This window comes from Marmota flaviventris, chromosome 3 (assembly GCF_047511675.1).
Source record: "Marmota flaviventris isolate mMarFla1 chromosome 3, mMarFla1.hap1, whole genome shotgun sequence".
In the NCBI taxonomy this organism is placed as follows: Eukaryota; Metazoa; Chordata; class Mammalia; order Rodentia; family Sciuridae; genus Marmota; species Marmota flaviventris.
In genome coordinates, this window is record NC_092500.1 from 47,214,516 (window position 1) to 47,239,353 (window position 24,838).

The 24,838-nt window shown below is 37.2% G+C and overlaps 1 protein-coding gene across 1 annotated transcript in view; it reads right to left on the reverse strand.

The window, feature by feature from the left end:
* Kcnmb4 (potassium calcium-activated channel subfamily M regulatory beta subunit 4) overlaps positions 1-19,082 on the reverse strand; it is a 59,922-nt gene extending 40,840 nt beyond the window's left edge. The window contains exon 1 of the mRNA XM_027923326.2: positions 18,685-19,082. Coding sequence (XP_027779127.1) covers positions 18,685-19,020 — 336 coding nt within the window. The 5' untranslated portion in view covers positions 19,021-19,082. The remainder of the gene's footprint in view (positions 1-18,684) is intronic.
* Between the last annotated feature and the right edge of the window lie 5,756 nt (positions 19,083-24,838).

Genomic DNA, 24,838 nt, shown 5'->3' on the forward strand with positions numbered 1-24,838 from the left:
TTTCTGTTAAGAACAATGATGTTGTTTATGAGGGCTGGCTAACAAACAATGAACTGTGTTTTTATTAAATAACTTAGCATGTGTTAAAGTCTTGGAATCATAACTGGTTGACACTAAGATTTACAAATTATATATACATACACCCTTTCTCAGGAAGGATTCCAAAAATAAACAAAGAGCCCAAAGGAATAAACCAAGAAAGAGGAAGGTTTGGAGTCAAGAAGGCAGGATACCAGACACAGGAGAGATGCAATAGGTCTCAGGTGCATCCAGTTCAATTTGGGCAGCAGGCTGAAACGTTCCAGAGAAGATGTCTCAAGAAATTGAGAGGGGAAAAAAATGTGGAAAAAAAGATTACCTGTTGTGAATAACTATAAGACAGAGGGATTTTATATAATTTTTTAATGTGGGGGAATTTTGGAAAATTAAGAGAAAGGTACATAGCAAAGTAAGAAAAAATTTTAAAGGATGATTATGAGCTCCAGGGAAGTTACAGAAATGAACGGGACATTACGTTGTTAAAAATAAGTTAAATACTCAATATTAATTCAGCCAATCATTGTAATAGAATTATACTTAAAGGATGAAGGAAATAAAAATAGGGTGGAATGGAGACATCATTATCCAAAGTACACGTATGAAGACACGAATTGGTGTGAACATACTTTATATACAACCAGATATGAAAAACTGTGCTCTCCATGTGTAACAAGAATTGTAATACATTCCGCTGTCATTTATTTTTTAAAAAATCAATTTAAAAAAACTTCTTAAAAAAAATAGGGTAGAATGGGATGGTGTAAGGAAACTAAATCCTCACGTTCTGTCATAGGCAACTTCAACAGTATCTAAAATGTCCACATCCGGGAAACTGTTGTTTAAAAACATGAATAATAGCAAAAATAATAATAATAATAAATAAAACAGGCAAAAGCAGTTGTCTCTAGGTAGCAAAAGGGCATGGGGAAGAGGTATCCTACACTCGCCCCCAAATAAAGCTGCAGTACTATCTGGTTTTTTAAACTATGTTTCAAATAACATTAGCCATTGTTCATCAAAGTGTGAAGCACTATTCTGAATGCTTTCCACATATTACCTCACAATCTTCATAACCCAGGAAGACAGGTATCATAATCTTCATATTGTAGATGAGGAAACCAAATACAAGAAAGCATAATGGATATACCAGGTAAAGATGCAAACAGTGGAAACTGTTATATGAGATGAAATGCCTCCCCTCAGTGACCCTCGTCCCCACGCAGTGGTGCTTAGCAGCCACTTGTGATTCCTCCTGGCACTTTCTACACTGTGTTTTAACATGAAGGTGAGCACTCTCCTGGGTCTTGCTCTTTGTTCTTTCATTTGCTAACATACCATTCGCTTTCTTATCTGCATGGGGAGATCCAGCTCATTTTTCTTTGAAGACCCCTGCATAGCTGTACTAAATTTATTAATTGGTCCTCAAATGAAAAACATTAAAACTTTTACTAGGTTTTTTTTTTTTTGTAAGCAATTACAAAGAAGAAACAAACTCATTTTCACAGGCATCTAGGCATACATGTTTAAGAATAGAATGAAAGAGTGTACATCTTCATAAATTACAATTGTAGTGTTCCAAAGAGACTGTATACCAGGGCTTTACAGACCATCTTTCCCCATTCTTAAAAAAACAAAAACAAACAAAACTTGCTACCAAGAAACTTTCTGATGGGTAAACCACAGGCTTCTTGCTTTCATTTTTGTTTTTAAGTCGTTTCTTTCCTGTGAAGGGACCATCAATGATCTCTGACCATTTTAGTCATTTTCTCTCTGATGGTAAAGAATATAGTGAGGAAATTAAATCTTGGTCACACAATGCCCACCCCCTCATTTGTTTATCTTGATTTAATTTCTGGTGTGTTAGCTACATTTCCTACCTAGCAATATGTAATTTTTATGAAATCAATCTGTGAAAATTAATACAATTAGACCTGCTTCGATGGCAGAACCATTATCTGCAGACATTGTAATCACTGAAACAAAACCACCACTACTACCGTGTGGGCTCAGGCTTATAGGATGAGGTATGTGACTCTGGAAAAATGTTTTAGAAAATATAAATAAACAAAATTAAAGTTTAAAACTTCTGGTAGTTCTAACACCAAGATTACTATTATTATTTCATGTAGGACATTAAGTAAAATATTATTAAGAGACACTATCTGGTAATTTTCATATATTATAATGAGTTTTTATTTTAATGTAATCCTAAAATTATAAAAGAATAGGGAAGTTTTACCATTTCTATGTTATCTGGCATAGTTTAAAGTAGGGTTAAGTTCCCTATTTTCACACAATTGACCTGGAAACATTTACAATTATGGTTCCTTGAGAACTTTCTCTATTTCCTCTATGGTGAGTAGTCTCTATGGGATTGTTTTATTTTGGAAGTTTGAATTATTCTAGAGAATCACCATCTCACCTAGGTTTTCAAACTTATTAGCATAGAATTGATTATTCACTTGAAATTATTTTAACTTTTCCTGTATTTGTAGTTATTTCCTCATTCTAGTTTCTGATTTTGTGTTTTTAAAGAAGACTTCCTTGGTAACAACCTGCTGAGAATTCACATCTGAATTCATCTTTCTGAAAACAAAGACAATTCTGCAGTACTTGAAGATGCTCAGCACATCTCCAATGGGAATTTCGAAGTCCTGCAAAATTTTAATACCATAAATTTGTGTTGTTACTTTTCTGTAATAGCTGCTCTGCAAAATCAAATAAACATTAATTGAGAAACGCTGAAGGGCAAGGTGTTTGATATGAGTCACAAGAAAACTTTCAGTACATCCGAAGAGTATGGGAGATAAAGCTGAATGGAAGCAAGCTCCAGGGATGGGGAGGCAGATACCTTAAAACTAAGCAGCAAATGCACCCACCACAGCACTGTGTGATGCCTTCCAAAGATGGTACCAGGAGCAAGCTCCAACCCAGCAGGGGGTTATGCTCATGCTGACTGCATTCTTAGAACTCAGAGCAGAGCTTGCCTGTGGCAGGTGCTCAATAAAGAACTGCCCAATTAATGACTACAGATCCTTTTGAGTAATGTGACCTGTAATGATTTGTACAAGTAGGCATTTTCCACCAGTTATGAAGAGTATGGAATGGAGAAAGTCAGAGACATCAAGAGCCCAGTTGCATTATTTAGTCTTTCACAGAGCACTTAAAGTAATGCTTCTGGGTTTTCTCTCACCACAAAAATAAGCTATCTTTATTGGAGAAAATTTAGAAGCTACAGGTAATCAAAAATAAAATCAATGGTGTGTGTTTTTCATCTTGTCATTTATCTTTCCTTTGTATATTGTCTGCTTCCATATACAAATTTTAAATTTACATGAACCCCCAAACCAAATCTCACATCCTCTTGCATTTTTCAACTGAAGCCCTGTTACTATTATTTATCCAAGAATAATGTAGCTAAAAATCACACATAACGGAAGAAGTTACAAAGAAAGAGAGAAAATCTGTGTGTGGGGGGGGGGCGGGGGTGGGGGGAGGGTGTATACATACGTAAAAACAAACATTTTTATTTTTCAAATATGGAATCACACTGTTTTGTAATCTACTTTTTCATCACTAACAAAAATCCTTTTATTGTAAAACATGTATTTCTTCCATAAATTCTATGCATAATATTTCATCATTCATATAATGTGTATCTATTTAATAGTAGATATAATATACATTTATAGTACACACATTATAATAATAATAATAGTACCTTATTAGATATTTAGGTTGTTTCAGATGTTTTGCATGTGAAATGTGATGCTGCAACTAATATATTTATATCTTTCAACAATTATATCTTTCTGTAATTTTTTTCCCTTATGATATACTGCCAGATGTAGTATTACTGAGGCACACAGCATACGCATGCAGAGAACAGTGACCACCCTCAAATCCATGTCCACCTGGAACCTTGGAATGTGATCTTATTTGAAAATAAGATCTTTTCAGATATAAGTAGTTGAGGCCCACAGTGCATTGGGATGGGTCCTAAGTCTACTGACTGGTGTCTTTATTATAAGAGTAGAAGAAGAAACAGAGACATGTAGAGAAGAGAGCCATGGGAAGACAGAGGCAGAAACTGGACTGATGCAGCTGCAAGCCAAGGAATGCCAAGGAATGCAGGCAACCTTCAGCTAGTAAGAAACAAAGATGTGTTTCTAGAATATTCAGGGACACATAGTCCTGCTGACACCTTGAGTGTCATGTTTAGAAAGGCTTTGCCCACCCCAAAAAAGTTATCTAAGCTGAGTCAGGAGGATCACAAGTTCAAAGCTAGCCTCAGCAAAAGCGAGACTCTAAGCAACTCAGTGAGAGACCCTGTCTCTAAATAAAATACAAAATGGGGCCGGGGATGTGGCTCAGTGGTTAAGTGCCCCTGAGTTCAATCCTTGGTATGGGAAAAAAAAAAGTTATCTAAGTATTTACCGAAACTTTATTTATACTTCCGTAAATCTGTCTTTATACTTTTAAAATGTCATTTCATCAAAACTGTAATTTTAATTGTAATTAAATGCATACTTTTATTTAACTATTTTTCAAAATAATTTTTAAATAATAATTCTTTCCAAACAACTTTTATTTTCAAAATTAATATTTAATTTTTTTTTCAAAATAATAGGGAGTTGTAACATCATTTACTGGATAAGAAATCTCTGGGAGTTTCAAGATGGTGCAACAGAGAAGGTTGCTTTCCTGGCTTCTTCATGGCATGAAAAATCAAGAAAGCAGACAGGGAGCTTCTCAGCAAGCCAATCTCTATCGTTCTTTCTTTCACTCTTCCTTTAATTACTTCTATCTTCTCTCCTCCTACATCATAATGATCAGATCCTACATCATACCTGTTCTCATCCAATCCACCATTCAAAATTGTTAACCCTTTTGCAAACTTAACTATTTTTACTGTGAGCAATAACTGATCATATCATTTCTTTTTATTGTGACAATTTATCATTGTAGATGCCATGGCAGAAACTATTTGATTTTCTGCTGTATACTGTTTGCATGGGTTGTTGTTATTATTTATGCCCCCCTAAATGGTGAGGTACTGGAAATCTTCAGGGACACTACAAATCCACAGGGCAGAAACTCTGCTGCCTCAGATCTATACCATTAGATTGGTAGACACACAAACATCATGGGAAATCAAGGGAACAAATGGCCTTAAATAAACCAAGATGCATCAATTATAGTATCCACTGACACAACAATGGAAGAATTGTCAAAGAAAGATTTAAGGATGTATATAGTTAAACTGATCTTTGAGGTAAAGGACAATGTAAGGAGTGAAATCAGAGAGAAAATACAGGAAGTGAAAGATCATTTCAACAAAGAGAGATTCTGAAAAAATATCAAGCAGAAATCAAAGAAGTGAAGGAATCAATAAACCAAATTAAAAGTGCAATGGAAAGCATCACCAACAGTGGGGCTGGGGTTGTGGGTCAGTGGTAGAATGCTTGCCTGGCATGTGTGAGGCCCTGGGTTCAAATTTCAGCACCACATATAAATAAATAAAGGTCCATCAACTACTTAAAAAAAATCATTCTTTAAAAAAAAAAAAAGAAAGAAAGAAAGAAAGCATAACCAACAGACTAAACAACTTAGAAGGCAGAGTTTCAGGCAATGAAAACAAAGTTGACAGTGGAGAAAAGATGTTAACTGTAAATAGAACTTCCAAGAAATATGGGATAACATGAAAAGACCAAATACAAGATTTATCAAGATAGAGGATGGTTTTGAGATACAAACCAAAATAATGTACAATCTTTTCAATGAAATAATATCAGAAAATTTCCCAAACCTAAAGAATGAAATGCAAAATCAACTTCAGGACACTTGAGGATCCCAAATATTCAAAATTACAACAGATCCACAACCAAAGCATATTATTATGAAAATACCTAACATACAAAATAAGGATAGAATTTTAAAGGATGACAGAGAAAAATGACAGGTAACATTTATAAGGAAACCAATCTAGATCTCAGTTGATCTCTCAACCAAGACCCTCAAAGCTCAGAGGTCTTGGAATAACATATACCAAGCTCTGAAAGAAAATGTTTGCCAGCCAGTACTATACCCAGCAAATAAAAGTTCAGAATTGTTGATGAAATATAAACCTTCCATGAAAAAAGCTAAAGGAATTCACAACTAGAAAGCCTGCACCATAAAACATTCTCAATAAAATATTTCATGAAGAAGAAATGAAAAATAAAAGTGAAAATCAGCAAGGGGAGGAACTACACTAGAAGAATAATCAATCAAGGGAGAAACTAATTCAAAGTAAAAACCAGAAATAAGTCGAAATGACAGAGAATAAAAATTATTTCTCGATAATAACATTGAATGTAAATGGCCTAAACTCATCAATCAAGACATAGACTTGCAAAAAAAAAAAAAAAAAAAAAAAAAGACATAGACTTGCAGATTGGATTGAAAAACAAGACCCAACAATATGCTATCTCCAAGAGACTCACCTCATAGGCAAAGACATCCACAGATTTCAAGTAAATAATAGGTAAAAACATATCATCCACATGGATCTCGTAAACATGCAGGGATTTCTATCCTCATATCAGATAAAGTGGAAATCAAGCCAAAGTTAATCTGAAGGGATAAAGAAGGACATTTCATACTGCTTAGGGGAATTACACATCAACAAGGCCTAGCAATCATAAATATTTATGCCCCAAACATTGGAGTATCTACATACATCAAATAAACCCTTCTCAATTTCAAGAATCAAATGATGACAACACAATAACACTGGATGACTCTAACACACCTCTCTCACCACTGGATAGATCCTCCAAAGGAAAAATAAATAAAGAGGCAATAGATCTAAAAAATATAATTGACAATTCAGAGTGAACAGACATACACAGAATATTTCATCCATCAATGACTGCATACTCTTTCTTCTAAGCAGCACATGGATCCTTCTTTAAAATAAACCATACCTTAGTCCACAAAGCAACTCTTAGCCAATGAGGGGGGGGGGGGAGGGAACGAACCTTGCATTCTACAGATCACAATGGAATAAAATTAGAAATGAATGATAAAATAAAAAATAGAAGGTACTCTAACAATTGGAGACTAAAAAGTATGCTAGTGAATAACAAATGGATAATAGAAGAAATCAGGGATGAAATTTAAAAAATACTTAGAGGTTGGAGCTGGAGATATAGCTCCATTGGTAGAGTGCTTGCCTCACATGTATAAGGCCCTGCGTTCAATCCCCAGATCTCTGGGACACTATAAAGGAGTCCTAAGAGAAAATTTCATTGCATTGAGCTCATTCCTTGAAAGAACAGAAATAAATAAATAATTAACCTAACATTGTATCATAAAGCCCTAGAAAAAGAAGAACAAATCAATACCAAAAAGCAGTAGAAGACAGGAAATAATTGAAATGAGAGCCAAAATCAATGCAATTGAAACAAAAAATTCAAAAAAAATCAATTAAACAAAAAGACAGTTCTTTGAAAAAATAAATAAAATTGATAAACCCTTAGCTAAACTAATGAAGAGAAAAATTCAAATCACTAAGATTTGTGATGAAAAAAAAACATCACAACAGACACTACTGAACTACAGAAGAAAATCAGAAATTACTTTGAAAATTTATACTCTTAATAAAATAGAAAATCTTGGAGGCATTGACAAATTTCTAGAGATGTATGATTACCTGAATTGAAACAGGACATAGAAAATTTAAACATAAAGACATTGTCAATTTTTAGACACATGTGACTTACCCAAATTGAATCAGGCCAAGCAATGAAATTGAAGATGCCTTCAAAAGCCTACCAACAAAGAAAAGCCCAGGACCAGACACATTTTTGGCGGAGTTCTACCAGGCCTTCAAAGTAGAACGAACAACAACCCTCCTCAAATTAATACATGAAATAGAAAATTATTACATGAAATAGAAAAAATAGAGGGAACCCTTCCAAACTCATTTGATGAAGCTACTCTCACCCTGATACCAAAACCAGACAAAGACACATCAAGGAAAGAAAACTTCAGATCGATATCCCTGATGAAGATATATACAAAAATCCTTAAAATTTTTGCAAATCACATACAAAAACATATTAAAACAATAGTTCACCATGATCAAATGGGGTTCACCCCAAGGATGCAGGGTTGGTTCAACATACAGAAAACAATAAAAATAATTCATCACATCAACAGACTTAAAGACAAGAATCACCTGATTATCCCAATAAATGCAGTGAAAGCATTTGACAAAATTCAGCATCCATTCATGTTCAAAACACTAGAAAAACTAGGGATAATAGGAACATACCTCAACATTTAAAAACCTAAACCAACATCATTCTAAATGGGAAAAAAATGAAAGCATTCCCTCTAAAAACTAGTAGAAGCCAAGGATGCCTTCTTTCACCACTTCTAGTCAACATTGCCCTTGAAACTATAGCCAGAGCAATTAGAAGAAAGAAATTAATGGGATACTGATAGGAAAAGAAGAATTTAAACTTTACCTATTTGATAATGACATGATTCTATATTTAGAAGACCCAAAAACTCTACCAGAAAAGTTCTAGAACTCATAAATGAAGTCAGCAAAGTAGCAGGATATAAAATTAACACCCATAAATCAATTGTGTTCCTATACAACAGTGATGAATCAACTGAAAGAGAAATTAGGAAAACTATCCCATTGATAATAGTTTCCAAAATAAAATGGGGGAATGACCTAACAAAAGAGGTGAAAGACCTCTACAATAAAAACTACAGAACACTAAAGAAAGAAACCGAAGAAGACCTTAGAAGATGGAAAGATCTCTGATGTTCTCGGACAGGCAGAATAAATACTGTCAAATATTGTGTTTGACAACCAAACACTCTACACAGTTTTAATGCAATCCCTATTAAAATTCCAATGACACTCTTCCTAGAAATAGAAAAATAAGTCATTACATTCATTTGGAAAAACAAGAGGCCCAGAATAGCCAAATCAATCCTCAGCAAGAAAAGTGAAGCAGGAAGCATCACAATATCAGACCCTAAATTATACTATACAGTGATAGGAACAAAAACAGCATGGTATTGACACAAAAACAGACACAAAGACCAATGGAACAAAATAGAAGACACAGAGACAAATCCACATAAATACAGTTATCTCATACAACACAAAGGTGCCATAAACATATTGGAGAAAAGATAGCCTCTTCAACAAATGAAGCTGGAAATCCATATGTAACAACATGAAATTAAACCCCTATCTCTCACCCTGCACAAAACTCAACTCAAAGGACCCAGGCATTACACCAGAGACCCTGCACCTACTAGAAGAAAAAGTAGGTCCAAATTTCCATCATATTGTCTTAGGAACCAAATTCCTCAATAAAACTCCTAAAGCACAAGAAGTAAAATCAAGAATCAATAAATGGGATGATATCAAAGTAGAAAGCTTCTTCACAGCAAAGGAAACAATCAAGAATGTAAGCAGAGAGAAATTTTTGCCATCTGCACCTCAGATAGAGCATTAAACTCCAGAAAATATAAAGAACTCAAAACACTTAACACCAAAAAAATGAACAACCCCATCAATATATGGGTAAAGAAACTGAACAGACACTTCACAGAAGTAAAATCAGTCAACAACTACATGAAGAAATGCTCAACATCTCCAGCAATTAGAGAAATACAAATTAGATCATGCTGAGATTTCACCTCACTCCAGTCAGAATGACAATTAACAAAAATACAATTAATAAATGTTGGCGAGGATGTGGGGAGAAAGGTACTCATACATTGCTTGTGGGACTACAAAGTAGTACAACCACTAGGGAAAGTAGTATGGAGATTTCTCATAAAACATGGAATGGAACCAACAGTTGACCCAGTTATGCCACTCCTCAGAATATACCCAAAGGACTTAAAATCAGCATACTACAGTGACATGGTCACCTCGATGTTTATAGCAGCTCAATTCAAAATAACTAAATTATGGAACCAACCTAGTGCCCTTCAACAGATGAATGGACAAAGAAAATGTAGTATGTGTGTATACATATATATACACACACACACAAATGAAGTGTGTGTGTATACACACACACACACATACATATGTAGTATACATTTGTATGTACACACATACAAATGTAGTATACACACACAGAGGAATATTACTCAGCCATAAAAAAGAATTAAATCATGGCATTTTTCCAGTAAATAGATGGAATTGGAGAGTATTGCATTAAGTGAAATAAGCCAATCCCAAAAAACCAAAGACCAAATGTTCTATCTGACATGTGGAAGCTAACACACAATAAGGGATGGAAGGAAAGAACAGAAGTTCACTGGATTAGACAAATAGAAATGAAGGGAAGGGAGGGAGGATGGGAATGAGAAAGACACTAGAATAAATTAGACCTAACTTTCCTATATTCATATTAGAATACACGACCGATGTAACTTAACATCATGTACAAGCACAAGAATGGGAAGGTATATTCCATATATGTATAATATGTCAAAACACATTCTACTGTCATTTATAACTAAAAAGAACAAATTTAAAAATTAAATATTAAAAAAAACATCTCTTAAGAAATTATTTAAAATGCCAAAATTTGTAGAGCAAATCTCCTGTTATTATTTTTGGGAATTATTTTGAATTATTGAAATATAATTTTGAATTATTGAAATATAATTCACATGCCATCAACTCAACCATTTAATTATACATACAATTTAAAGGTTTTTAGGAGATTCACAAAGGTGTGCAACCATCACCAATATCAATTTTAGAGTATTTTCATCACATCAAAGATACTCTGTATCTTTTAGCTGTCAAATACAATTATCCTATACTCCCCAGCTCTAAGCAACCACAAGTCTACTTTCAGTCTATCAATTTCCATATTCTCAACATTTTATGCCCATGGAATTATAAAATGTGTAGTCTTCTGTGTCTGGCTTCTTATACTTGGTGTGTTTTCAAGGTGCATCCATATTGTAGAAAGTATTAAACTTCATTCCTTTTTATAGCCAAATAATTTTCTGTTGTATTGATATAGCAAATTTTATTTATCCATTCATCAGTTGACAGATGCTTGGGTTGTAATGTTACAAAGAGTCACGTTCAAGTTTTTGTGTGGATATCTATTTTCATTTCTCTGCAGAGTACACCTAGGAATGGAGTTGCTGGAGTTGCTGGGTTATATGTTAATTCTATGTTTAGGTTTTTGAGAAACTGGCAAATTGTTTTCCACTGTGGCTGTATTTATTCTTGCAAGTAATGTGTGATTTATACACTTTCAACAATACTTCTTATTGTCTTTAAAAAATAGCCATTCTGTTGGGTTTGAAATGATATCTCATTGTGTTTTTGTTTTAACTAATTATGTTGAACATATTTTCATGTGCTTTTTGGTCATTTATACACCTTCTTTGGAAGAATAGCTACATACATCCATTGCCATTTTTTGGTTGGTATTCTTGAACCAAATATACTTGGGTTTGATTTTTCAAGTCTACCAATCTCTGTATTTTAATTAGAGGAGTTAGTCCATTTATATTTAATATAATTACTTATATCTTTAGGTCTAAATCTAATAACATTTTTTTTTACTTGTTCCATCTGCCTAAATTCTTTCTTCTCTCTTTTGTTGTCTTATTTAGGATTGTTTGTTTATATTAATCCCCCCCCCCTTAGTGCTTGGTTTATTTACTTTTTAATTTTTTTTAACTCTGCAAATTCTCAAACTTCAACTCAGAATGTGGGTGGAATTTCTTCAGTTGGTCACAGGTGGGACAGGAATTCTAGGGGTGATGCTGGTGCTGCTAGCGCACTGATAATACTTTGAGAACCACCAATATAGAAGAAGAAATATATTAAATACAAGGACAGTGAAGAGGCATTGTAATAATCAAAGCAAAAGATAACTGTCTTGACTAAATGTCAAGGAAAGTTAAAAAAATAAGTATTAATAGGAGGGAATGATGTACTATTGATAGAAATAAAAGACTCGAATAGAAGCAGGTCTTAGGAAAATAATGATAAATTTTATTCCCATTTTTATCCTTGAAATAGAGAAAATAAAAGGTAATTATAATAGAACTGAGAATTTAGCTCTCACAAGTATTATCGTCTGGTTTTCAGTTCTTTAAATCTATTTTAAAATAAAGTTGTTCTGACAAAAATAACTACATAATAACTTTATTACAAAGAAAAAAGGATTAAAATTCTACTTTCTAGAATTTAGCTTTCTCCAATGAAACAGAACATCAACACATGCTGTTGTAATATGGTTAAGTTAGAATTAGTAAACCGGACATTGGATAAGGTTTCAAACTTCATTTGATCTTATATACCAATTAGATGATATATAAGTCGAGATATTTCTTTGCATGTGCTTCAGTATCCAGAGCTTCTAGAGACCTAATTTGCTGGATTCTGCTACTTAAGAAAGCAAATAAAATACATAAAGTGAATTTATTCAAATTCATTTATTTGCAAAAATTTTCAAAATCCATGTAATTAATTTAATGATTTGCAATTATATCACTGTTATTTTAAAAGAACAGAAGAGCTGGGCATGCACAGTTGTGCACTCCTGGAATCCTAGTGGTTTGGGAGGCTGAGGCGGGAGGGATTGCAAGTTCAAAGACAGTCTCAGCAACTTTGTGAGGCCCTAAGCAACTTATCAGGACCATGTCTCAAAATAAAAAAAATAAAAAGGGCTGGAGATGTGGCTCAGTGGTCAAGCACCCTTGGATTTAAACAAACAAATAAAACCAACCTACAAATTTACTCTTAGAATTTTAGAGGTCAGAAGTCCAGAGTGGATCCCGCTGGGCTAAAATCAAGACTCCATCTAGGCTGCATTCTTTTCTGGAGGCCTAGGGGAGAATTTATTTTTTTTTGCCTATTCCCACTTCCTTGTAAAAAGAGGTTGCCTATACTCCTTGGCTGAAAGCTACTAGCAATGGCTAGTTGAGTCTTTCTAATTGCATTCCTCTGACCTCCCCTTCTGCCCGTGTCTTCCACATTGAACCCCTTGTGATTATAGTGGGCCTGTGTGCATAAATCAGGACAATCTCCCTGATTTGTAGCATTAACTCCATCTGCAACCTTAATTCTCCTCTGCTATGAAACAGAAGATATTTGCAGGTTTTAAGGATTAGGATGTGAACATCTTTGAGAAGGGGTACATTATTCTTCCTGTCAAGGCCCCTTAGTGTCCATCAAACTTGTCCTGCCTGTAAAGGACCTTTACACTACTGGCCCTAGTTTAATCTCCTGCTTTTCCCCCAAGATTTCTATGGAGCGTGTGTTTGGGGCATGCCAGTCTACCTGGGGACCCCCCAACACATCCCATACCACACAGCTCTTGGCCTTGCTTCCAGCATTTTCTCTTACTTGATATTCTCGTCATTCCTCCTTACCTTTCCTCAGCACCAACATAAAAATTTCCTCAGCAAGACTCATGGAAAATGTTTCTTTATGAAGTTTTCTCCTTTTCCTTCTCAATGATCAAACCATATTGCTGGGGCCTCCCTGTGGAACTGGACATTCTGCCTCCTCTGATAGTTACCTATGTTCTTACCTCCTCTGCTAGATAATAATCTCCTTGAAGGGCTTCCTCATGTGTACATCCCGTGGGCAGATGTGAAACAGAAACCTTGATTCTCACCGACACTCCTCCAAACCCACTTCTCCTCTAGTTTCCTCCAACTAACAAAAGGACCGTCCCCTCCATTCATCCAGCTGTGCTTGCCACAAATTTTGGAGTCATACTTGACTTCTCTTTCCCTCAGTTCTCATATTCAACCTATCGGTGAATTTTACCAAAGTTATCCATGGATCTCAGCCACCACCATCTTTTATCTGTTCTATTGAACCCTGTTTCTGAACTTGCCTTTGTCCCTCCTGCTCTTCACAGTGAGTATGTGTGCACATACTTTGCATTTTTAACTCATCAACCAAAGGAATCATTTACATCTTTACAAAGTCTGAGTCTGATCTCAGCCCTGCTCAAGGTCAGGTGCTCACCATCAAATTTAGAATAAAACCCAAAGTTGTCTTGTTCTGGGGACCTTAATCATCTGCCTCTGTTCTTTGCCCCGCTCACTGTGATCCAACCTCAGCGCTGTCCTCACTGTTTCTCACCCAGACCTGGTAGCCACTTGTCTCAGGGCCTTTGCACTTACTGTTTGCTCAGCCTGTGGAATGCTCTTTCCCCAGATAGCCATGAGATTTGATGCTTTATCTCCTTTCAGATTCTTCATATGCCTCACCTTCTCTGGGTGTCTGTGCAGATATCATCAGGCCGGTGGTCTTGGAGCATCCTGTCCCCAGAGAGCAGCCCTTTGCTTCTCCCATCACTGTCTATTCCCTTACCCTGCCTGAATTTTCTTTACCCATCTATCATTTCATAACATTATAAATTAACTTCTTGTCTGTTACCCTGCACGAAAATGTAAGTTCCATGTGGCCACCGACTTCATTTCAATCTGTTCTAGACTCAGATCCTAGAAGCACACATGTCACAGAGTAGACACTATTTTGTTAAATACTCATTTTTGTATGACCTCTGGTTTCTTTCTTGGTTCTTTGATCATAATAGATAAAGAAAAATTATTTGATCAACTGAATTTTAAGTTTACACCAAATATTATTCATTATACTCACTAGAAGAAAAAAAAAAAAACAAGGAAAGCCACTTCTTCATGTAGAAATAAAGACTGTATTACTAATACAGAGAAGTCACAACCCTGCAGAGCCTTTTACTAAGTAGTTTTGAGAGGAGAGATGGACTCTGTAGAGCACAAACTGTAACAAATTAAACATATGTTACAAAAAAAGGAGTCCACAAATGAACTCCAGCAGCCCACACTGTCTAATTGTGTGCTGGGGATGGGTGCACCAATGTGGACCTGAAGAATTCCAAGAAGCCATAGAAGCCACAGTGCTTACAGCTTATGTAGCTGGTACCTACAGCATCAGGGGATGGTACTTAAAGCCCAAAGCCTTTTTCATTCCCACCTAAGTTTTCCTCTCCAATGTATTTCTGTCACTTGTAGAGTACCAGTTTCTTAGAAACAGACTTATCCTTTGTTTCTAGGTTTTTATCATCAGTGGAAGAAAAAAAAATCAAAACAAAATTAAACATGTGGTCTCTAATCACCAGCTCTCTCTTATCCCTCATATAAGAATACAGCACCACATATAAGAATATAGCACCCATCACCACAAAAAAAGAAAAAAGAAAAAAAAAAAAGAATGAGGTTAAAAAATTCATCTTTTCTTTGCCATCCAATGTATATATTGATGCAAATCCAAACGTCTGGAATTGCATGAGTTCATTTCACTTAAACTAATTTTAAATGATCATTTCCACCTAATTTTAAATTATTCTCTTCCTTCCCTTAAGAATTTCCTTGGGTTTCTCTTTTTATATCAACCTCCTGTCTTCAGTAGTGTCAACAAGATCTTTTATCCCGAAAACACAAATATCAATTACATGAGTCCTTTTGTTGTTTTTCTTAAACAGTAGATGAGGTCACTGTCCAAAACAGTGCTTTTCATTTCTTATCTACCTATTAGAATCACGAGAAGAACTCTGAATAAAAACACCAATACCCAGGCCCCACCCAAGACATCTCTGAAGGTTGAAATCTCTGAGCGTTGGACCCGAGCATAAGAATTTCTTTTTAAAGTTCCCAGATAATTCCACTGTGCAACCATAGTTGAGAACCCAAGGTCTTGGCACACTTAACCCCTGAGTTACAAAGAGACAGTGGTGTGACAGGGACAGGGGAGGGATGGGGAGAGTAGTAAGAGAAAGTGAACCCCAAATTTAGATTTCACTATGGTTAATCCTCAGAACATGTCATCTCTCGTGGATAATTACTTGCCTTGAATACTACGTTACATGATAGATACAGTGACTGCTTTAGAGAATAAGGACTTGAAGAAAAATGTAAGTAAACTGAAGAGAACTTAATTTTAAAGAAATTATTAATCAAAAATCAACATCTTTAGTAGTTTATGGCTTATGAAGTTATACATTTGTAAACTTCTTTCCCTGTCCTGTCTTTTATTGTGATTAATGCAGCAAATTCAAGGGAGAAGAAAAAGTGCTTGTTCTATTTTTCTAAGAGATTTCCTAAGTGGTTTCCTGTGGTGGTGGGATGTGAAGAGAAGGTGGAAGGTGGCTGGGATCTATTGAATGAAAGGAATGGGTGGGAAAATTAAACCTCCATTAAAGAGGTAAGTAAGGGAAGGCAAGAAAAGGTCTAGAGGGCCAAGGTGCAACTGCATGGGCAGGGGACACTATCTAATTGCAAGGACACTGGGTAAACAATCCGCTCATGTACTTGACTCCCACAATATTGTAGTTGCACTGAATTTTTTCAACACAAATTGCTTACAAAAATTTCCAAATTGAGTATTTAATTGATCAAAAATAAAAAGGTGATGTTGAAAAGCAAATTTATGTCCTATATGTGCCACAACACCCTGTCATCTGGATAAAGAGAGAAATATTGGTTTGACTGAGGAAACCTGGCCTAAGTTGATAGAGATGTTGTTCACTTTTTGTAACATAAATATATCATCTTCCTGTTCTGTCATTTCCTGAATACTTCCCTTCATAAGATGTGATTTTGTTCAGGTACTTCTTTAAAATAACTATTGCTGAGTTCCGAACTGATACTGGAAAATACCAGATTATTTGAGAGAGGGGGGGGGGAGGGGAGAGAGAAACAGACACAGAGAGAAATATCTTGGTATTACATAAAACAATTGTGATTGCTTTCCAGTGATTTAAAAATCAATGTCCTAATGATTTCAATTTACCTTTTCTGCCAGATCCTGAATAATTGCCTGGAAATTGTGAAGCAGCCTTCCTGTAGCAAATTCTAATTTGTCAATGTCGTGGTTAGATACTAATCATTTACTGATATATAGATAGATAGATAGATAGATAGATATAGATATAGATAGATATACGTACATGTATATACACATACATGTACATACATATAATTAATTTATTAGTGACTAAACCACAGTCTTCAAGTAATTAGCAATGTTTTACCAACTGTAAAAACTAAATGATAAACTATCATATAATTTCTAAATCATTACTACTCCTTGGCACCCTTTTTTTTATATTACGGTTTGATAATGAAAAAATAGTTTTTAAAACCCTCATATTTCTTTTTAAACATAACTAAGCATTAAGCAGACTAATTTATAACATGTCTTTGAGAAATTTTCACTTCTTCATGAGCTTGAACATCATATTCTAAATTCTGCATTCTATGTTCTTACTCCTATATTTCTTAATTTCTTTGTATTATCTTCATTTTAAGGCAAATGAATATTAATTTGTTAGCATGAGCATTTTTCTAAGAAGAGTCTTACTTCTAAAATGTAATTATTTTTCTTTTCTCATATTCAAGGATTTCCTGTTTTGAAGAAAAGATCATGAATTTTACTACACAGCAATAGTAAGTTTGTTTTAAATACTTTAAAATATTAATTCAGAATTTTTTGGGAGACAAATATAAATGCAATTTGCCACATTTAATACAAAGTTATCCTGTGAACACATAGTTCATTTTCTTTTGGACTGCTTTCCTGCTTGGTGTTCAGGCAGGGCCCTCACAAAGAGAAAAAGTGTCAGTAACTTTTAAAAACACACACACACACCCTTACTTTGATAGTTAAGCAACAAAGATAATAGGAAAGACCAAAGGAAGAAACAAAACCCTTCCTGCAGAAGCAGATGCACTAGGAAGCTCAATTAGTTCACTGCTTTTTATAAGTATTTTTCTCCACTGGGAACAGTTTTCTGAGTCTCCTCAGCTCTCCAGCCCGAGAGTCCTAACCAGATTTTCTTTTCTTTTATGCTTGTGACATCGAAAGTTGTCAGGAAAGGACTGTTTGGTATATATATTTCACTGAGGGTTTTCTATTTTCAGTAAGTTGTACTGTTCTACAGACCGCTCCTGATTGTCCCTAGATACACAGAGTCACTAGCATCCCACAGGACCCTCCAAAATGGACCTACGTAGAATTTCACGTTTATCTTTAGACGACAGGTTTAAAAGGTCTGTTTAGTGGTAAAAGAAAGGATCTCTCTTAACATCTTTCGAGGGGCTAAGAGACCCCCCCCCCCATCGACCTCCTAACAAAAAGTCATTACATCTAAGTTTTTGCTGCAGCTCGGACCGTCGCTGACCGTAGGTGGATCCTCGCTGCCCAAGGGCTTTCATGGAAGGAAAAGTTAACTTTCTCTGCTGCTTGCGTTTCTCCAAATCCCGTCCTGTAAGCGCCAGACCCGGCTGCGTCTGGGCCTCAAAATCTGAGGCCAGACAAGATAGGTGTATAAAGAGATTTTGGGGGGGCACGACTGATTGTCACTTGCACAAACCCACCGGAAGGACCTGATCCCTGGGGCTCCCTGATGAACTCACTCTGGGTTTGAGTACAGCTTTCGATGCCTGTCTCCTCCTAGCAACCGGAACCCATTCCGAACTACTCCGCACGGGTCTAACCCTACGCTGTCTCCAAATCTCCAGGGCTCCGCAGGAGCAAGGCATTCTTCGCTGGAGCCCCTGGGCGCCAGGGGCGGACGTCCTTACCTTGGGGTTGGTAAGGAGCTGATGCTCGTCACTGTGCAGTAGCGCCCTGGAGTTGGATTCCGAGTTGTTCACGTAGACCTGGACGCAGGGGTATTGCGAGGTGCCCCTGCAGTCGGCGCCACAGGTGAAGGTGCACTCGAACACCTCGCTGATCTGCTGCACCGACAGCACCGTGCAGTTGGCGGCCGTGGCTTGCAGATCCTGCAGCGCGGGACTGAGCCAGCAGAAGCCAAAGATGAAGAGCGACACGACGCCGGAGATAATGAGAAACAAGCCGAGCCGGATGCTCTTGTCCTCGGCTTCCGTGTACTCGTAAGCCACCCGGAGCTTCGCCATCGCCCCCCACTCTCGGCGGCTGGCGCGCTCCCCCCGCCCCCTCCCGCCCCCGGCGCCGAGCCCGACTGCCTCGGGCGGGAGGAGCCGCCGCCGCCACCACCGCCGCCGCCGCCGCCGCGCGACAGCAGGGGAGTGGGCGGCGAGGGGGAGCGCGCGAGAACAAAGGGGCCGAGGCCGGCGACGCCCCCGGCGGCGGCAGCGCCCCCCGCCCCGGCCCAGCCGCCGCCCGGCCCCGGTGCGGCAGCCGCTTCAGAGCCTCCAGTACCCTCGGGCGCAGGGAGCGCACGGACCGCTCCAGCCTCCAGCGCCCCCTGCCAGCCTCCGCCCCCGCGCTCTCCGCGCCTCCCCAACCCCGCCTCCTCTCGCCGTGAGTCTCCCAGTCTCCATCGCCCGCCGGCCGCTTTTCCGCGGACTCGCTGGCAGCTGTACTAGTGTAGGAGCGGCCGGGCTAGGACGAGCCCGGGGGCTCCCCGTAAGGGAGCTGCTCCGCCCCGCCCGCCGCCGACCCAGGCCCTCCTGCTCCGCCCCGCCCCGCCCGGGGCGTCGCCTGTAGGCGTACACCCGGGACAGCGGCTACTTGCTTTCCGAATCCTCTCCAAATCCCCTGGGAAAGACATCCTAGATGAAAGTTTAGGTTCAGCATAGCCTAACCCAGGTGAAAGTTAAAGGGAAAAAAAAGAAAAGAGGGGACCGACGTAGTGCAAGTGGAGCGGCGGGAATCTTGAACTCCAAAAAGGATTGGTCAGTTTGCCGGGACAGTGAGCCAGCTGCCAAGTAGCGGTGTTCTGGGGAGGCCCACGGGAGGCGATGAGGGAGGGAGGACAGCCGCGCGGCCAAGCCGAGTGGACGGAGATGGAAGTCCACCGGCGACCGGCGTGAGTTGGGGTACGCCCCGGGAGGCCCCCGCAGGTATCCACGCCGCGCGCCGCTATGGGAGGTGTGACCCAGCCGCGCCCACGCCGCAGGGGCGAGCGCACTAACGGTCCTGCCGCGGGTGCCCGCCCTCCCTCCTAACCGCCTTAACAAGGGCCCAGTTTTGCGCCCCAGCCCGGCCCAGAGGATGGCAGGATCCGAGCAAGATAGGCTGAGTAGGGCGGAGTTTGCTGTAGAGGCAAAGCGCGTGGGGGCAGGATTCCTCGACTGGCAACATCAGGAAACTTGCTGCCTAGGTCCGCAGTGGACCTCGCGGCAAACTTAGGTCTTGGGCAGCCGAGTGGACCCTAGCTGGAGTTGACTGAGAAGGAACCAAAGGAAACAGGTGGAGAGGCTTGCAGCCTGTAGAGACCACTTTTCCCATCAGGAGAACAGAATCCTTTATGTGGTTTCCCTCCTTAGGAGTCTTGCACCTGGGGCCCACCCCGAGATTTGTAGATGAGATTACCAGGAGCGCTGTGTAAGGCGACAGCGGCGTGCAGACCCACTTTGGGACAGGTACCCTTTCTAGAGCTGTCGGCTCTCTTAGTTCTTCCCGCTCCCTCCATCCTTCAGCTTCTATTCCTTTCGTGACCTTTATTTTGTAAACTATCTTTCCAAACCGCATTTCTATCATAAAATCAAACTTGAGCACTATTTCGAACGGCTTCTTTTTGAAGAATAAAATTGGAATATTCAGTTTTCATAATATACATCTTTTTCTTAGTTTGCAAGTCCCAAATGAATAAACTCTTAATCAAACTGAATTATGTTCCTGGTGAATATCAAACACGGAATCAAAGAACTCTTTCTTGGATTTAAAATTCTACTTTTGACTGCAGTTCTGATACGTTTTTCTGAAGTACCACATTCCTTTATGTGATAGGTAACAAGTATTTCCAAGCAATGGGTAAGGAAGGCAAGTATGCTATGTGTTTTTCAAAATAAAGAAAATGCAAGGTTTGGAAACCTTGCGTATCCAGAAAAGGCTATGTTCTTTAATATATCATTCAAATTTTTGGAGAGATTTTTTTATTTTTCATCTTTTATCTAGGAATTATACTATTCCTTTTCTGTTGGCATAAAGACGATTGTGAGAATTATATTAATTGAAAGGAAAAGTTAGTCTAATGGTTGAAACAACTTGACCTGACCTAACAAATCTTCACTCTGAATCTTCTTCCTTTGCAGATTATTGTAATCTTTTCAAGAAAGCTGCAGCCTCCCCTATATAGACCTGTGACAGCAGTGAGCAATTATGCTGAGGGATTGAATCTTGAGGCAAAATTGATTCATAATAATGTTTATAAAAAACCACCGGAATGGGAGGGGCCAATAATAATCATGAATATGATTCAATTTTCACTGAATCCAGAGCTTAAAGTGTTCTATGAATGAAACCTGTCCCTCAGAACTGAAGATGGTCTTCTAAGTATATGGAACAATATCATAAATTTTTGTCTTAACCTAAATTTTATATATATATATATATATATATATATATATATATATATATATATATATATATATATATATTGTAGTTGGACACATTACTTTTAGTTTTTTAAAAAAATATTTTATTTTTTATTTGTAGTTGGACACAATACCTTTATTTTATTTATTTTTATGTGGTGCTGAGGATCGAACTCAGGGCCTTACACGTGCTAGTCGAGCATTCTACTGCTGAGCCATAACCCCAGACCTTAACTTAAATTCTTTACATCTTTTTAAATCCATTTAGTTTTCCATTTAGTCCGTTTCTTTGCTTACATTCTCAAAATAATTGAAGAAACTGTTGTCATCCAGTCTTCTGTTATTTAAACATTTAATTTTGTTTCATATTGAATTAGCTTGCTTGTCTTCCTTTATCTTCATGTCTTTCTTACTGAGAGTCAAAAGATATCAGAAGACTTCACAGATTAATTTATATTTTTATCCTAAAGGAAATACTTCAAATGTTTGCTATTATTTCCTTTTCTTGAGGTAAAACTACATTAGCATTCCCTGGGAAGATTGGATATATCTTCTGTTCAGTTTCAGAAAACAGGTCATCAGAATGGTAGTAAGAATTGTCAGAACCTCAGAAGTTCTGAGGTCTTTTAGCATCTTCTGTTCTTGCAGAGGAGAGGCAGCACAGGAAAGCTAGTCTTCTCTGGATAGTGTTCTGCCTACGGAAACTAAGATAAGAAATGTAATACTCAGAACCAGATCCACTTATTTAATGTGTGTCATTGTCTGCAGCCAGTGCGCCCCCCGCCCCCCCCCCCCAGGGGAATCATGGACAATCTTAAGAAACTTTAAAGGAAAATAAAACTTATCTAAACAAGGATATTAGTCATTGTTATTTTATGATGTTTGTTCTCATGATCAATATTCTTTTAAAAGTTCCATCACTTAAGTTAAAGAATTCAATCTTGTACTTAATATATATACCATTTTGTTAAATCCTAAAAAGAATCAGCATAAGGGGCTGGGAGTTGTAGCTCAGTGGCAAAGCACTTGCCTAGCATGTGTGAGGCACTGGGTTCAATTCTCAGCACTGCATATAAATACATAAATAAAGGTCTGTCAACAACTAAACATACATTTTAAAAAAGAATCGGCATAAGGAAGGATTTTTTATGCTAGGAATGGAAGGGAATTTAACACGTTGAGAAAATACACTTTCAAAAAACTGGCAAATTGTGAAGATTTTGGATGACACACTGCTACTAAACACTTGAATTGCTAAAATACACTGGCAAGGAGATGAGTATTTTACCATCACCTGTTTTTCATTAAAATTCATATTCTAGATAGATTTTAGACCTTTGCACCTGGAATAATTAGGTAAAAATAAACATAATGAAAGTAGAGTGATCCAAAAGAAAACCATCTAGGAAAAATTTCTTTCTGATCCAGTAGATGTAATTATAGAAAATTATTTTTTGTTTGATTTTAACTTTACCATTGTACTGATTTCCAACTTGCTATTATCAAGAAATTAACTTTCTTTCCATAAATATTTGTAATTAGCCACAGAATTTAGGATTCGGAATAAATTTCTTCTGTGGCCACTGCTTTTTTCTACCTGTATCTTTTACTGGCCCTAAACTTTTCCTATTATATTGAGAATATGATTATACTGAGAACATTACTATTTCTAGATATTTACAATGAGAGCATATTAGAACAGGAAAGGATCTTAAATATCACCTTATTGAAAATAAGCCAGGAAGCTCCTTAAGTCTTTGCATTTTGTTTGAAATAGTATTTGGTATATTTTTACAAGTTCAGATTTGTTTGCACTCAGTCTTTGTTTGCAACTGAGTAAAGCAAAAAACAGATACTTAAGTTTGTAGTATCACACTGGTAGTGCTAAATTCTCACTGTTGGTCTTTTGTGATAATTGAAGTGAATGTTTATGTGCAGTCAGCTTTGGAACTAGCTAGACACGGAAAGGTTTGGCTCACAACTTGAATAGTAATTCATTTGAGGCAAGGTAAATAATTGATGTTTCCTCTTCTTGAAGTGAAAAGGTTGGATTAGAACACAGTTTGAACATTCTAGGATTTAATTCTAGGTTTATTTTGTTCTTGCCATGGTCTTAAAAACTTAAGAATTGCTATGTAAGAAACAGCACCTAGCCAAATTAAAATATCCCAAGATAAGTGGAAATCATCTTCCCCACAATAAATATCAGTGTCTTGGAGAAATTGGCCAACATCTACTGAATAACTGACATAAACTAAGTTATTCACAAATGCCTTAATTTGTTTTATGAGGAACAAAACTCAAAAGATTAACTTTTTCAAGGCTGCACACATATTGACAGGGCAGTAGATTGAGACACATTCTTTTCCTACTATGCTGTGCTACCCATAAGAAATTTCTGTATTTGGTAATGAAAGAAACATTTCCAAATGGATTTCAAGTGTATGTATACACTTACATTCAAGGATAGTTAGGGTTGATCAAAAGTCCTACTGTGAAACCTATGAAGGGAACAGTAGATAATGATGGACCTAATAATCTAGTCCCCATTTAATTTTACTCTGAAACACATTTATGTTGAAAGTAGCTTTTTCAGATGCAAAGCAAGTAAGTAGTACTGTTTTATGTGGGACAGAGATGTATTTAGGTTTCTAGTGGCTTAAGAAATTCAAGCTAAAATTTGAAGATATACATAAGGAAAAACTAGATGTTAATAAAACAAGTCATTAAATGATTTTAGGGTAGAAGGATATCCTATCCTTTTAATGCAGGAAATCACTTAAAATCACTTATAAAAGTGTTTCTTGCCTTTGCTTGGATACTTCCAAAACCTTGAACTCTTAATGCTACCTTTTTGGGGACCTTTAAAAAATTATTAGGTTCTTTCTTATTGTATATTTTAGATCTGCCTTGCCATAACATCCATGTATGGTACCTAGTTCTGCCCTCTGGTGTTTTATAGGATAAAGCTTTACAAATGACTCCATTTCAGATGTGTGAAGAAGATAGTGATTTTGTGCCTCTTAGGCTTTGTTTCTTATGCTAATCTTGTTTTTGCAGTATTTTCTCCAGAGGGTTTAGGAAACTAATCCTTACTCCCCAAATGCTAAGAAAATGGACAATTCAGAGTTGTAAATGACACCCTTCTTAGCACTGAAATGAAAGTCTGCACTTTTTTTTTTTTCCGTTATCTGACTTACCCTCACTTCCAGGACAATGGTTTTGAGATTCACCATCAAAATCACATCACATGTCACTGCAAATGTAGAGAGAAGCCAGAGAAATGATTTTGACTTATCTCTGTTAGCAAGAATTTGTATTCCAAATAGTTTTGCAAGTCAACTATGTTAATATTCAAATGTTACATCTACATTATTTAGAATGAACTGGAAAAAAATGGAAAACTTTTGATAAAAAGGGAAATCTAGAAATA